General features: G+C 41.4%; 1 protein-coding gene across 3 annotated transcripts in view; it reads right to left on the reverse strand.

Moving 5' to 3' along the window:
- znf507 (zinc finger protein 507) overlaps positions 1 to 15,136 on the reverse strand; it is a 49,093-nt gene extending 33,957 nt beyond the window's left edge. The window contains exons 1-4 of one of the 3 annotated variants that reach the window (XM_085184477.1): positions 14,980 to 15,136; positions 6,356 to 8,665; positions 1,610 to 1,727; positions 1,387 to 1,495 (exon numbers count right to left, since the gene is read on the reverse strand). In XM_085184477.1, coding sequence (XP_085040603.1) covers positions 1,387 to 1,495; positions 1,610 to 1,727; positions 6,356 to 8,662 — 2,534 coding nt within the window. In that variant the 5' untranslated portion in view covers positions 8,663 to 8,665; positions 14,980 to 15,136. Of the gene's footprint in view, positions 1 to 1,386; positions 1,496 to 1,609; positions 1,728 to 6,355; positions 8,666 to 9,327; positions 12,124 to 14,979 lie in introns of those variants that run through there. The other 2 variants (XM_085184344.1, XM_085184404.1) reach the window with 2 other exon arrangements.
- Between the last annotated feature and the right edge of the window lie 634 nt (positions 15,137 to 15,770).

Consider the following 15,770-nt stretch of genomic DNA (forward strand, 5'->3'; position numbering starts at 1 on the left):
TGTAGTTAGTGACCTTTTAGGTCCTTTAAAATAACCCTCAGCAATCCAAGTCCTCATCAATGGTAACTCTAAACTAACACAATATGCATTTATTCATCTATACACATCTCCTATTTATTCATTTGTATCCATCCCTCCCTCCCTGGAGTTACCTCAGGTGTCATGGGGCAAGAGGCGGGGCATTTTTTGTCCTTTTGTTAACCCTTTAAGACCTACCATAGAACCAAGTCCGCCAGAGCTTATATTATATTTTTACATGCTGTGGAGCCATTTTTGGGAGCATTTCAAGTTGATATACATCAATACAACCATTATAGCCAGAATTTTAATAATATGTCTGCATTAAGTGCATAGTAATTACATAAATTGCAAAAAAGTGCAATAAACTACAAAAAATTTGAAAATCTTTTTTTTTTTTTTACATATATTTCTAGTTAGAGAAATTTAAGAGGCTTATCCCTCAAAACTGTAAATACAAAAAAGTTGCACAAAATAGTTTCCCACCACAGGAAATTTATTTTGAGTGTCTTCATAGTTTTATTTTTGAAATACACCAAATTTTATAAACTGCAGGAAAAATGAAAATAAATATTATAATGCAAATTTGCAAAAAAGCAGCATATGCATCAAAATAAACTATTTCCAGCAGTGCAATATGAGTCCTAAGCATCCCAGAAACCACACAGAAAGTCATAAAGTCAAACATAACTTTTAAAAACACCAGTATAGGCTCATGAGGCCCTGATGGTAAAAAAAAAAAACAACCTACATTTCCGTAAAATGACGTCACTTCCGGTTTCGGGCAGGTCATGGCGGACATGCAAAAGTTTGCGCTGATGGACGTAGGAAGTGTTACGAACAGCTGATCGGATCGGCAAAGCGTGTTTCTGGAATATTATGTTTTTGTTGCTGCAAGTGCTTTTTATGCAGTTTTTGCAAAACTATATGTGGAAGGAAACTGTGACCGAGGACAAGCTGATGGCATAAGATGTAAGTACAACTCCTCCGGTTTCATATGCAAAAAAAATTATTGCGCTAGCTTACGTGGTTGCAGTGCTACCGGGATTTTTAAAAAGTTATGCAAAACAGAGCGTGCCCGCTCCGACTGGTTTTAAAGGGTTAAAAAACCCCTCAAATCTTGGCAATCAGGCGACAAAGAAAGTAAAATGCACGACCGGCCGAAGCACCACAAAGACTGTGGGTGTTAGATTAGCGGGTGTTAACACAAGGCCACTAATTTTACTGTTACTAACATTACATAAAAGGTTGGTTCTTACCACAATGATTAACTTCATTTTGTAGACAAAGTGCAATTTAAAAACTGCTAAAACTTGGCTAGTGGGAGGTGAAATGAGCAGATGGCGCAGGTTTTCTTCCACAACTCACCGATAAGGTTTGTCAGAGTTATGAATGCGCCGGTGGTTCCTCACCCCGACGTACGTAGAGCTGGTGTAGTTGCACACGTCGCACTTAAACATCTTCTGTGGACTACCTTCTGTAAGAGAAGGCAACGTAAACAGACCTTTACAACTTGTTGAGAACAACACCGAGCCGTCGGCCAAATATCGTAACAATTAACGGTGCCATAAAAACATAAACCACGTCTTACCTTCATCTGTGACCCGCTCCGTTTCCTCCATCGCGGCCGCCGTCTCAGCGACTGGTGTGAGCATTTCCACGTCACTGCTGAAGCTGTGGTGCTCTCTTTCATGGTTTCTTAACTGGCTCTAAAAATGAATAGAAACAGCGATACTGTGAGATTTCTAAATAAAGTAATTATGAAACACTGAATGGATTAAAAACAGCTGGCAGATTTCCCCAATGATGCACTTTGTGGTCTTTATTAGGCTTTTTACCTCACACCTCAGGCACAGAAATGAGAATAGGGGGCCTGCTTTCACACCTCCCAATTAGCAACTCTAAGCGTAACTCCCAGATCTGCTGGAAAATATGATGAACTTAATAATCTCTGCTGCAGAGAGGCAGCGGAGCCCGATGATACCAGTGGAATCAATACTTTTATCCTTAGCCTGCATCCGACTGCTGCAAACTTTCTGCTAATTTATCAACTCGAGCTTTAATCTATTATTACCGTTTGATGACCGACGAGAAGAGATGCTGACAACAGCGACTCGGTGAATGTTGCAGTGTTGGGTGAAGATAAAACCAGAGGCATTATAAGCAGGAGGAACACTCAACAAGTCTTGAATAAAACAGACAGCTGACCCAGCTCTGCCAGCACTGAACTAATCAACAAACTTAGAAACATGTCAGCTAAATATGAGCAGCCTGACACTATTCTAGCAAACTATTGGATGTTCAGCACCCTCAATTCCTCCTGTGCATTTCAGGATGCTTTTAAGCTGCAGTTGTTTTTTTAAATCAGTGAAATAACAACAATATTTATCTCAATATAAGGAATAAAAATGACAGCATCAACATACGGACTTGAAAGCTCATAAGGAAGATGAATGAAACAAGTGGAGCGGACATGAGGGACTAGAAGGACAAATGTGTTTGTCCCTGCAAAACAAAACTGACCAAGACAAAGAACCAGGACCCAGGAGGGAAGAAGTACCAGCCTCTTATTTGTTTCTAGCAGCTGACACCGCATATAAAACACAGGGACACGACCACGAGGTAATAAACACACGATGCACCAGCACAAGCATAAATGCTGGCAACGACGGCAGCCACTCGTGAAGGTTACGTCGTACAAAGATTATCTGAGTCTAAATCAGGCCTTACCTCCAACAGACTCGATAAAACACACCCAGTACACACAACTGTTTGTGTTGGTGGCAACAAAGTATCAAGGTGACAAGCCGAACATCAATAAATGCTGGCTATGATTATCACAGTGCCATGATACAGCTATCGTGTGATAGCCAATACTAGACAATTATTATTGATTATCTGAGTAACTGTGTTCCCCTGCTGTCCATAATTTCCCTTTAAGGAGTCATAAAATAGTAACTCTGACAAAACATGACAGTAAAATCATTTGGAGTCTCTGAATACAAATATATATGTATTGTATTTATACCTGAATACGTCTTTATAACTGCCTCACTACGAGAACAAAAGCAAAAGACAAACACATGCATGCTTTCTAGGGGTGGAGGAAAAAATGGATACTGTGTAGCATGGTGATATTTTGTTTGCTAATAATGTATCGATACAGGGACAGCAGAAATCGATATTTTGTTACAAAAAGGTTTTTGTGCTCTGACTTCAGAGCATGTTGATCCTTTTTCTGAGCAAGAATCCTGACATTCCTTCACTGTCCAAATGTGTTTAACTTTTTTTTATGGCAGCAATAAACATGACAGTTTACTTATTTTAATTTAAGACATGTTTTATTTTAATTAAGTTTAAAACTTTTTTATTTAATGTAAAATTCTATTTTGTTTTAATTTACTTTCAAATTCTTCAGTTGCTGAAGGGGCTGCATAGTTTTCATAAACTGCATAGTTCAGAATAGCTATAATTGTACCAGATGGTTGATTCAGTTAAGTTGGACTAGACTGTAATACAAACCGTTCAGTTTGTCAACAATCAAACTGAAATGAGAGAAAGACTGAGTGTGAGACTTTGTTATTAGATAAAATGAATATTGATAAAGTTTACCTTTATGTACAGAATCTGAATATCGCAAAATATTTTTAAAAATTGCAATAATATCGTATCGTGGGATGTATGGTGATTCCCACCTCCAATGCTTTCAGTCAGTCACATGTAGAAGATCGCCCACCATGCCAAGTATGTGCGACACATTCAACTGTCGCGCTGTGTAGTTCATCATTCATATAAGTCAGCGGTCCCCAACCCCCGGGCCTCGGACCAGTACCAGTCCGTGAGTCGTTTGGTACCGTGCCGCGAGAGTTGAGGCTCAGGTGTGAAATGTATAGTTTTCAGGGTTTTTATCGGTTTTCAGTAGAGCTGGGCGATAGAACGATAACGATATGTGTTGGGAAATAACTTTTTCTCGATAGAAAAATTAAACTATTGCGATGGGCCTCGCCGCTCTTGTCCTCTTAACAAAAAAAACCAGCCAATCCAAATTAAGTAGCGCCGAGCCGAACCAATCACAGCCGCAGCGCCACGTCACGTGACTTGTTACGTGCAGCACAAGTGCCAAGCCGCACATGTGTATTTGTTTGGGAAGCAGCCAGTCGCCGTGCCGCCCGGGTAATGGAGGAAATGAGTGTGCTGACTAGAGAAAAATCAACCGAGAGCGTGACCGAAGGTTACCGAAGAGAAAACAGATGATGGTTCCAATGCCGGAGAGATTGTCGAACAGAAGAGCCACAGAAGTTCTGTAGTGTGAAGGTATTTCGGCCATTTCAAGTCTGACAAAAACAGAGTAGCGCGCACTGTAAATGTGCCGAAAGCAAGTCTGGAAATACAATAAAGCGGTGCATGCTCAATCTCTGACTGGAAGCGCTAATTCGTCGATCGGCTTTTGTCAGACTAAACTGTTCAAACTGTTTGAAAAGCTCAGCTATACAACAAGGAGAGATCGAGAATTTCCTTTTAGTTCTCAGTTTATTTAATATTGACAAAAGTTAGTCAATTTTGTCTGTTCTTCTGTAAAACAAACTAAGATTTATTTTTAGAGTTAATATTTTGTTTCTAAGTGGAATTGACAATTTAGTCTGTTTCGTTTGTTCTATTTTGAAACTTAAACGTTTTAGCGGCTGCCTTTTGTGTAGTTTGCAATATTTGCCTTTATTTATCTGAAAAAGTCTCATGTTCCTTAAGTACATCTACCCTGTTGAACTTATTATGGGAAATAAATATTTAAATCAAAACAAGCTGCTGATTATTTCACATTTTACTTGTGAGCAACGGCACATTTAAATCTTACAAATATAGTTATTTGGCTTATATCGTGATATATATCGTTATCGCCTGAAATGAAAAAACATATCGTGATATGAAAAAATCTTATATCGCCCAGCTCTAGTTTTCAGCGTTATTTTGTTATCGTTTTTATCGTTTACTCGGTTTTCCTGGGTCTTTTCACGTGTGTTATGAATAAATCTGCAGGTACTACTAATACCAGTACTACTCTTATTTTGTTGTATTTATCCGCGACACCTTAACCCTTTAAGACCTACCATAGAACCAAGTCCGCCAAAGCTTATATTATATTTTTACATGCTGTGGAGCCATTTCTGGGAGCATTTCAAGTTGCTATACATCAATACAACCATTATAGCCCAAATTGTAACAATATGTCTGCATTAAGTGCATAGTAATTACATAAATTGCAAAAAAGTGCAATAAACTACAAAAAAATTTAAAATTGTTTTTGTTTTTTTAACATATATTTCTAGTTAGAGAAATTTAAGAGGCTTATCCCTCAAAACTGTAAATACAAAAAAGTTACACAAAATAGTTTCCCACCACAGGAAGTTTATTTTGAGTGTCTTCATAGTTTTATTTTTGAAATACACCAATTTTTATATACTGCAGGAAAAACGAAAATAAATATTATAATGCAAATTTGCAAAAAAGCAGCATATGCATCAAAATAAACTATTTCCAGCAGTGCAATATGAGTCCTAAGCATCCCAGAAACGACACAGAAAGTCAGAAAGTCAAAAATAACTTTTAAAAACACCAGTATAGGCTCATTGAGGCCCTGATGGTAAAAAACTACATTTCCGCGAAAATGACGTCACTTCCGGTTTCGGGCAGGTCATGGCGGACATGCGATAGTTCGCGCTGACGTCTATTCCAACATAGGAAGTGTTATAAACAGCTGATCGGATCGGCAAAGCTGTTTCTGGAATATTATGTTTTTGTTGTTACAAGCGCTTTTTATGCAGTTTTTGCAAAGTTATATGTGGAAGGAAACTGTGACTGAGGACAAGCTGATGGCATAAGATGTAAGTACAACTCCTCCGGTTTCATATGCAAAATAAATTTATTGCGCTAGCTCACGTGGTTGCAGAGCTACCGGGATTTAAAAATAGTTACGCAAAACAGAGCGTGCTGCTCTGACCGGTTTTAAAGGGTTAAAGGCCGGTCCGTGAAAATATTGTCGGGCATAAACCGGTCCGTGGCGCAAAAAAGGTTGGAGCTGCTATAAGTGATTATTGTGCTCCATTTGTTCAACACTGATGCTCTTGATACCCCTTTTACACCCTGTTCTTTGTGATAGCTTTAGTTCACATTTCATCCCTTCTGAATAAAGTAAGATAAATTCACTCCTAGAACCACAACAATGTCTTCTATAACTGAGGAGTCCTGGTCGTTTGCATGTTCTCTTCCACAATCCTCACACGTGAGATGTTGGAAAGGAGGTTAGATTAAAACATGTTTCAAATGAAAGGACCGCACTCACCTTGTAGTGGAAGGCATCTGGACACTGCTTGCACTGGTACATCCGGCTCTTGCAGTGGTGGATCATGTGGTTTTCCAGGTCTTTGCTGTCTGAGGCGATGTGCTCACAGATGGGACACTGATACGGCTCCCTCTGCCTGTGCACCCGCAGGTGCTGCTTAATGTAGCCCTTGTTGCCACTGCTGTAGCGACACAGGCGGCAGCGATACGGCCTATCGCTGCCGGGGATGTAATCCACCAGACCGCTGTCAGGAGAGCCGACCAACCCGTCCATCCCTGGAACGCTGGAGCACACGTAGCTGCCCGCTCCGTTCGCCGCGACCACTCCAGCTCCACTTTGGAACTGTGCGTTGTCTTGAAGCTCTTTCAAGATGTCTTCGTCCGAGGTGTTCTGGTCTGAGCGCTCCCTCAGTCTTTCAATGACCGTGAGCAGGGAAAGGCTGATCCCGCCATTAGCTGCAGGCCCGTCGTCGTCTCCTTTGCCCAGGCCCAGAGATCCCAGAGTTTCCTCTCTGCCCTCATTACAGTTCAGCATAGCTGCTGCCGTTCCCACGTCAGAGGCCTTCTGTCCGGCTGCAGCCCCCTCTGTGGGTTTCTGGCCTGCTTGCGGGCTCTGCGCCTGTGCCGCAACGGTCTTCAGAGCTACCTTGGCGCCAGAGTTGGGCAGCTCGGGCGTCCTCATAGGCATAGCCACGAGGACCTCGGCAGCCAGCGAGTGGAGGCGGAGAGACTCCGAGTGCGTCCTCTTGCGACCAGCTGGGGGGACGTTTTCATCCCGTGGAAGGTCGTTACTTTTAGCGATGGAGGGTTTGATATCGGCTCCTAAATGCTGGCTTTTGTTGGCGTTCCCCGGACTGTAGCAGAGGACCACCTCATCTTTCACACCTTCCACATGCTCCTGCTCTTCTGCTTTTTTCTCCAGTAAGCTCTTATCCCCGTCCACATCTGGGCTGAGAAGAAGCGGGTTAGAGGCCATGACCGAGTCCTCAGCTGAAGGAAGGCGCTCTACGATCACATTGATATGGCCGGCGCTGTTGGGGCTTCTGTTGATGATCTTCTGAGCCGACGACAGCAAGCTGTCGGTCGCAGAGGTGCTTTCATGCTGACCGCCTAGCTCCACCTCCGTCTCTGCCTCAGTGGTCACCTGCACCTCCACCACGGGCTCCTCAGACGTCATGTCTTTGATGGGGTACTCGTCCTCTTCCTCTGTTTTTGGACTTTCACTGAGATGAGAGCCTTGAAGATTCAGCACTTCCTGTTTGTCCTCCACAGCCACGGGCATGCAGAGCTGCAGCTTGAAGCTGGTAGGGAGCTTTTGCAGGCTTTTATCTTGAAGAACAACTACTTCCTCTCTGGCGGACGCATTGTTAGGAGCAGCTTGCACCTCTCTCTTTGCAGAACCTCCGTCTTCATCCTCAAAGATTGGATAGGAGCAGTCGACGAGGCCGGCGTGCTTCCAGGCGTGGGTTTTGAGCATTCGCTGCTGACTGCAAACATAGCTGCAGATCAGGCAGCGGTACAGGCCATACTCCTCGTAGCTGTACCACTTCTTCTTCTGTGGTAACTCCTTAGCACTGCTCACCGAGCTTTTCTTCACTTCGGTTCCTGCGCTGCAGTTGTCACCTGTTAGATCCACATCCTGCTTTTTTAAAACCTCTTCCTTCGCCTCGCTCACCGGGTACTTTTTCTTCTGGTTGTCTCCATTGTCAAAGTGCATCCTGACGTGCGCCTCCAGCTGCTCGTGGTCTCTGGAGGTAAAGTGACACTCGGAGCACATGAGGATGAGGTCGCTGTGCTGCTCGTTGTGCTGCTTCAGGTGTTCTTTCAGCAGGGGCAGCGTTTGGGAGAGATGGGGGCACAGGCTGCACTGATAGCACGTCACCGTCCGCTTGAGGTCGCTGCTGTTGGGGTTGGCAGCTACCTCTGCCACCGCGGTGGTCACGTTGTTGTTATCGTCACCTGACCAAGGTGAGGGAAGACTGCTGTCATCTGTGCTGCGCTCTACTCCCACCTCATCCTTATAGTTCCTTTTAATTTTCTTACATATAGAGCCGCCCCCCTGCTCAGCTCCCCTTTCCCCCACTTGGAGCGCTCTTTTCTGTCCCCCTGATGCGCAGCGACGCTGGGGCCGCTTCTCCACAATCTTGCTGAGCTTCTTTATGACCTGGATGAGAGAATCATCTGCCGTTTTCTGCTGAAAACCCTGAGAGGATTGCTTCTCTTTGGTTTGCCGTGTGTGGGAGCCCGATGTGGAGGAGGAAGACGAGGCAGCGGATGAGTGTGTGATGACATTAGTGATCTCCTCCATGACCTGGAAGACAGCAGAGAACAAAGTAATGAGTGAGGAATCTGATTGGTGTTACACAGTACAATTTTTAAGTAGATGACCTCATTTATACACTCAAAAAAATGAAATTGGGTGGTTGTTAAATTTACAAAATTCAAACTTGTAATGTGAACAAAATAATTTCATGTTTCTGTGGTGAACGTAATGAAATCGTGTAGGATCTGCATGAAATCCAGCAACTTAATTTATTCTTGTTGAGACGACATGATACAATCTAGTAAGAGTGATTAGTTGCCTGGATTCACAAAATTCACAAGATCACACAAGAGTTCAAACCACAGGAAAATCACTGGGGTTACAAGAGACAGACAGCCATACACACACTACGTATATGCCTCAGCTATTTATTGTGGTTTTTAAAATTCTATATAAAGCCTTGTAATCATAGTTTCCCTATTTGAAGACTAGACTGACAGCTCGGTGGCACAGTGGTTAGCACTGTTGCCTTGCAGCAAGAAGGTCTTGGGTTCAAATCTGCAATCTGGCCAAGTTTGCAGTGGGTTCTCTCTGGTTTCCTGCCACAGTTAAAGTCATGCAGTAATTAGGGTTAGGTTAATTGGTGTTTCTAAAATATCTGTGAACATGAGGGCAAATGGTTGTCTGTCTCTCTGTGATAGACTGGTGACCTGTCCAGTATTCTGACTCCCACTCTATCACATCTGGGATAGGGCCCAGGCTCACTGCAACCCTGGTAAAGATAAGAGGATGGATGGAGTGCAAGTTATTATAAATCCATTAACATTTTATGTTAACCAGACTAGACTTTGTTGAACACTCCAAAAAAATAACTCTTTAAATTAACTTAAAATAAGTGGATTAATAAATGGATTTCTATTAAGAATAAGCATGTTTTGTTGCACTAACGTAATTTGCATGGGTTGGATCAAATCAATTAAAATAAGTTGGACTCAACTGTAGTAAAACAGTTGATTCATCATTAATTAATCAAGTTAGTCCAACTCAAGTACATTAAGTTGGAATAACAGAATTGCATAATGCTAAAATAAAGCAATTTAATTACGTGGAAATTCTTTCCATGATTTTTTTATGTTCATTCAAAGAGTTAATTTTTTGAGTGTAATATAAATACTTTTTTTTTTAAAAATTAGAGCAAAGAAGTGTGGCCAAAAATGTTAGACATAAAAGATGGAAATAGCTTCAACATCTGAAAAGTGAAACCAATGTGCAAGAACATCCAAAGTGCATTATTTTTAGTGGTAGACAGAATTAGCAGGACAGCTACTATTCAAGGCCGCTGCTGGTTATTAGACGTAGGAATCCCCAGATATGAAACTGCTATAGTTTGAACTGGGGAAAGACACGTGCTGGTCAAGGCTCCACATCCATCATCTGCCCTCTCACTCTGCAATGCAGTGTTTCTCTAACTGTGGGGCACAGACTCAGTGCAGGTCAATGCAAGATAGGATCTCTGACCTCCTGCTACCCATAAGACCCTCGGGCAGGGGTCTTTTGTCTGTTCCAGGGACCGCGCCGAAAACAGTGCAGAGTGTTTGAAGTTGAGGCCTGGAGGATGTGGAACAGCCTGCCCGGGGAAATCCAGATCTTCAAGTCGTGTCTTAAAACATACTTTTACAAGAAGGCCTTTCCTTTGCATTCTCACAGTTATTTTTGGTTTATTCTGATACTCATGTAAAGTACTTAGTAACAGGACATTTGAAAAGTTGCACATGAATACAGTTATCATGTAACACAGTTACACAGAGTCATACGTTCAGTTTAAGAGATCTAAGACAAGAAGACACGATCAGCATCTGTCAAGTTTTTCTGTTCTTTCCACACGATGATCTTATTTGATCTTATTGCGCTTTCACGAAGCCTTTTTTGTCCTTTTCCCTTGTTTCATTGTTGCGAAGTTTTTCTGTAACGAACAGAAACTGGCTCATTCAAATTTTTACTAACAGGCCACAGCTGAGCGTACGCCAGGCAGTCACGACGGTTGACTGGTTCGATTTTACTCGACTTGCAGCTGTTGCAAAGTGAGTTTCACTTTCTTCTTCTGGATAAAGTCCCAACGTGCAGAAAAACAGCTTCATTCCAGCACCAATCACTCAGAGGATCAAATCATAGCTTGACTATTATTTTTTCCTTCATTATGTTTTGCAATGCTTACCCGTTCTTAGCGTTTCCTCTGCAGAGTGTACATATGATGACTTACCTTCCTCAGACCAAATCTACCTACAAGTACAAATAAAGCAACCTGAAGCTGCGTGTTTGGAAAGAAGAAACAGGTTTGCGGTGCTGCGTGTCTTTGATGGCAGAGTTTGCAAAGAGTAAACAGTTAAAACGATCTCCGAGCTACTGAAGATGATGTCATTCTTCGTTTCTGTCTTAATAATGTTCAGGAGCTTGATGAACATTATGTAGCAGGTGTTGGTGTAGTGAAACGCTGTGGACAACAGTGGACCATAACTTCAGGACTTTTTAGGTGGACGATGATGAAAATCTGACACGTATCTACTAGAGGTGGGAATCACCATACCTCCCACGATATGATATTATCACAATACTTAACGCACGATACGATATTATTGCAATTTTTAACAATATTTTGCGATATTCAGATTCTGTACATAAAGGCAAACTTTATCAATATTCATTTTATCTAATATCAAAGTCTCACACTCAGTCTTTCTCTCATTTCAGTTTTATTGTTGACAAACTGAACGGTTTATATTACAGTCTAGTCCAACTTAACTGAATCAACCATCTGGTACAATTATAGCTATTCTGAACTAGAGATGGCACGATACCACTTTTTTATGTCCGATACCGATATCATAAATTTGGATATCTGCCGATACCGATATGAATCCGATATAGTGTGTTTTTAATCAATAAAAGTTTTTTTAATATCTTGCTGCATTTTGTATAAGTTTATACTCAAGTTTAAATAAATAACGACACTAAAGCTATTCTGTTATACCTGTATGTAAAAAATACACTGCGCCCAAAATATTTCATAGTTCAGCAAAACTGATCAATCTAATAAACTTAAACCTGCTCCATCCTCCCTATTCTGGTATTTTAAAGAGTACTTAGCAGAAATATTAAGCAACCTAACTAATAGGGTTGCAAACTCCCAGCAAAAAAAAATAGGGAACCACCCTCCACCTCATGATGCTTAATTGATGTAATCAAATTTAATTTGATGCAGGGGGAAAAATGCACAGAAATAAATTATTTTTCAAGAATAATTAAATAGATTCAACATCTTTCTTCAACAGAATTGCAGACTGCACAGATGGTATCTTCCCAAAGGAAAAAGTACTATAGCTTACTAGGGTATATTAGACTTAACAGTTACTATATACAGTAATGGACTTCTATATATTTTACATCAGATTAAAACTTTGGGTGTAAGAGTCAGATAATTATTTATTAAAAGCTAGATATTTTTTACATGAGAATAAGAAAGAAAAGTATGTCTTTGTGCCCCCTTTTCCCTGTTCATGCCCTATCGGCCCCCCTGGCTAAACTTTGCTAGATCCGCCCCTGCACAGTTACCAGCCGTCAGCTAAGTAGAAAAAGATCCTGGTGTAGAAAGTAATATTAAATAAATTCTAACAACAGCTTATCAAGCTTAAACCTGCTGCTGTTGTTCAGCCGCTGGTTTCCTCTTTCTGGTGAGAAGTGGGCCAAAAACAAAGAAGAGAGACGGACTCGCGACAGAAAAGCCGATCAGCTGATCATTGATCAGTTTCACAATTGAAGCAGCAGCAGGAGAGAGAGAGAGAGAGAGGCAGTCGCTCCATATATCTGTTGTTAAGCTTAACGTGGGAATGCTTTACAAACATTCAGAGATGAACTTACACACTTGCTTTACTTCTCTCTGGGAAAACTTCCGCGGAGATGAAATGCTGGTTTGGTAGCTAGGCTACAAATACACACAGCTGCTCTATCACGTGATGCATATGCACAGCAATGCTGTGACATGCTACGGTTATGAGCCGAGTTACGCCATGTCGCAAGTTTTGTGAGGTGCTTTTTTTAAATTTAATGGATCGGATTACATTTTTTATTTCTCGCCGATATCCAATCCAGTAATTTGGGTCAGTATCGGACCGATATACCGATACGTAATATCGGATCGGTCCATCTCTATTCTGAACTATGCAGTTTATGAAAACTATGCAGCCCCTTCAGCAACTGAAGAATTTGAAAGTAAATGAAAACAAAATATAATTTTACATTAAATAAAAAAGTTTTAAACTTAATTAAAATAAAACATGTCTTACATTAAAATAAGTAAACTGTCACATTTGGACAGTGAAGGAATGTCAGGATTCTTGCGCAGAAAAAGGATCAACATGCTCTGAAGTCAGAGCACAAAAACTTTTTTTGTAACAAAATATCGATTTCTGCTGTCCCTGTATCGATACATTATTAGCAAACAAAATATCACCATACTACACAGTATCGATTTTTTCCCCCACCCCTAGTATCTACAAAACAATGTTTCTGTGGCCTGAATGTTGAACTGCTCGCTGTTGCGAAGCGTCCATGTTGCTCGCTACAGCTCTCCCTCATCGCTTCTGCTGTATGAAATCAGTTTGAATCAACACACTGTTTGGATTCCTCCATCAGCTGACTGTGGCTGTGGTGAATGGCTATGGATAATTAATGGACTGTGACCACATGCTGCGATACTTACTGGCTTCACTGCCAAGAAGACAGACACAGAAGATCTGTATCTTCTGGGGGACTTTTGCCTTTACTGGAAAGGACAACTGCAGAGAGCAGCCTTTTGGCACATGGGTCACCTGATCAACACCTGAGACACTCAGCGGGTCAATCCTCATTTATATATTGTACATATAGTAACTTGTTATCCATCCCTTATTTCATAATTTACTCCAACATCTTCACACTCTGCACAACAAACATGCTGTGTTGTTGTCAGCACTGTCTGTTGTCTATCTACACTCTCACTTCCTCATATGTGTACACATACTTACTCAATAAAGCTGATTCTGATTCCACATTTCAGGCTTCAGCTCCATATTGGATCACATCTACATTTTTACTTATTGAATTACTTTTTTTAAACATTCAGTTTAACTGACCTCCTTCTTTAACATCAATACTTTTGTATACTATTTATTTTATTGAACAAAAGCATTTTTTGTGTTGTTGGATCCTACATATCCTGTTGATTCATCATATAAATGCGAATTTTATGCTTTTTAGAAGGATTAAATTGTATGATGCATTCCTAGCTAGCTATAAATTGGACGATCTTGTAATTAAAAAAAGGTGTTAACTATTAAAAAACCTCTTGTGTGGCACACTTTGAGAATCACTGCCACACAAACTGCAAAATCATTTTGATTTTTCTCTGTCTTTTAAAATAAATCTGTACTAATGACATTTATCACTTGAGTATTTACCAAGAAGTTAGTGAGAGGAAATCAGTCAATCGACTAATGGGATAAGTGTGACAGCTTAACTCATTCCTGATAAGTCCTGTCCCTGCACAGTCAATACAGACCTTGTGCACCATGTGCATTTGTTTACATGGGAAGCTGAAGAGGAAACGGGCACAACTCCTGTGGCTGAATTCCTTCCATCTCCACATGACATCACACTGCCCTCCTTCTCGCTTTCTGACCACAAGCTTCCTCTTTCTCCTACTTCTGCTTCTGTGTGAAAACATCAAAACATGTGGAACAGACACGTTTTGATGTTTTGATTTCGCCGTGGTTTTCCATGGGAAGGAAAAGCACGGCGGGATGTTGTAGTGTATTCATCCATCCAGCTGAATTTTGAATTCTGTGATGAGGAGGGATTCAAAATAAGCTGCATCCGACTCCTTTTTTATGCGCCTGCGACCAGTCAGCTTCTCTCTGGACTCCATCATGTGCTTTAACCCGTCTCAGATGAGCACCTGTTATGTCAGGATCTAAAAATATTCCATCCACTTTCACTCCCCTGTAGGACGAAGTTGCACACAGCCTCTCAGTGTGAGCTCTCACACAAAAAGCAGCCTTTTACCCGCTGATGTGAGCCAACACACTGCTGCTGCCTTCACGCTACAAGAACACTTTCGCGTTTAAAAAAAATGGGAAAAGTCAAAAGGATCCTGGCACACGCTGTTAGCTCCGCTGCTAGCCTCACAGCCTGCTAGTCAAACACACACACACGAGTCTCACACACTGCTAGCAGAGAAACACATGAATGTACAAGGACGCGTCCGTGCTGCTTGTGGTTAATGGGTAACGGAGGAGCGCGAAGGTGTGTGGAAATAAAAATATACTCACGGACACGGAGAAGTTTGGCGCTCTTTGTCCTCAGCACATAAACCGCTTTCTTTTATTCGTTAGCCATAAAAAGTGGCCCCTCTCTCTCTCTCTCCCACATTGCAAAATGGCGAGGATGGAATAACAGTCACGTGACTCGGAGTTTGAGTCAGGTGACCGACGCCGACCGACGATTGACAGAATGTCTTGCTGTTGCCTTCAAGTGCCCCTCGTAAAAAGCAGCGCTTTTAACTTTTCTTACAACCCAACCAACCAGTGCGGTAATTTCCACAATAAAGAGCATTATATTTTTAACTCCTTAAATTAAGACGATAACCAGAGGCGTTGCTTGAGGCCCAGGCCAGTGGGGGGCCCCTAAAAGCTAACAAACTTTATATTTTTACCACCCTAAGGGGCCCCTAGCTGCCTTTAATCAATCTAGCTGCCAGGGGTGTGCATAAAATAAATGCTGTCTGTCTGAACTGTGGAAAACTAGCATCACATTATTTATTTTATTTACTGTGATATTTAATATTAAAGCCACATTTTTGGTTTAATTGATGTCAGATTATGGTAACAAACGTAAGGCCCTTGGGGCCACAACCGTCGGCAAAGACTTATATCCGGCCCACTGCATAGGTTTGGAAAAGAAGAAAACTCTTCTTTCTTACCCAGCAGATTAACTCAACATCAGTCACTTAATTGAAGTGTTGTTCATAAATCCAAAGAGCTCTGAAATGAGCATAACCTCCTCATTTCCTCTGTCAATCTGGTTGGGTCTAAGTTTAGATTAATATCTGCCACATTTTTAA

This window comes from Neolamprologus multifasciatus, chromosome 1, assembly GCF_963576455.1.
Source record: "Neolamprologus multifasciatus chromosome 1, fNeoMul1.2, whole genome shotgun sequence".
NCBI lineage: Eukaryota > Metazoa > Chordata > Actinopteri > Cichliformes > Cichlidae > Neolamprologus > Neolamprologus multifasciatus.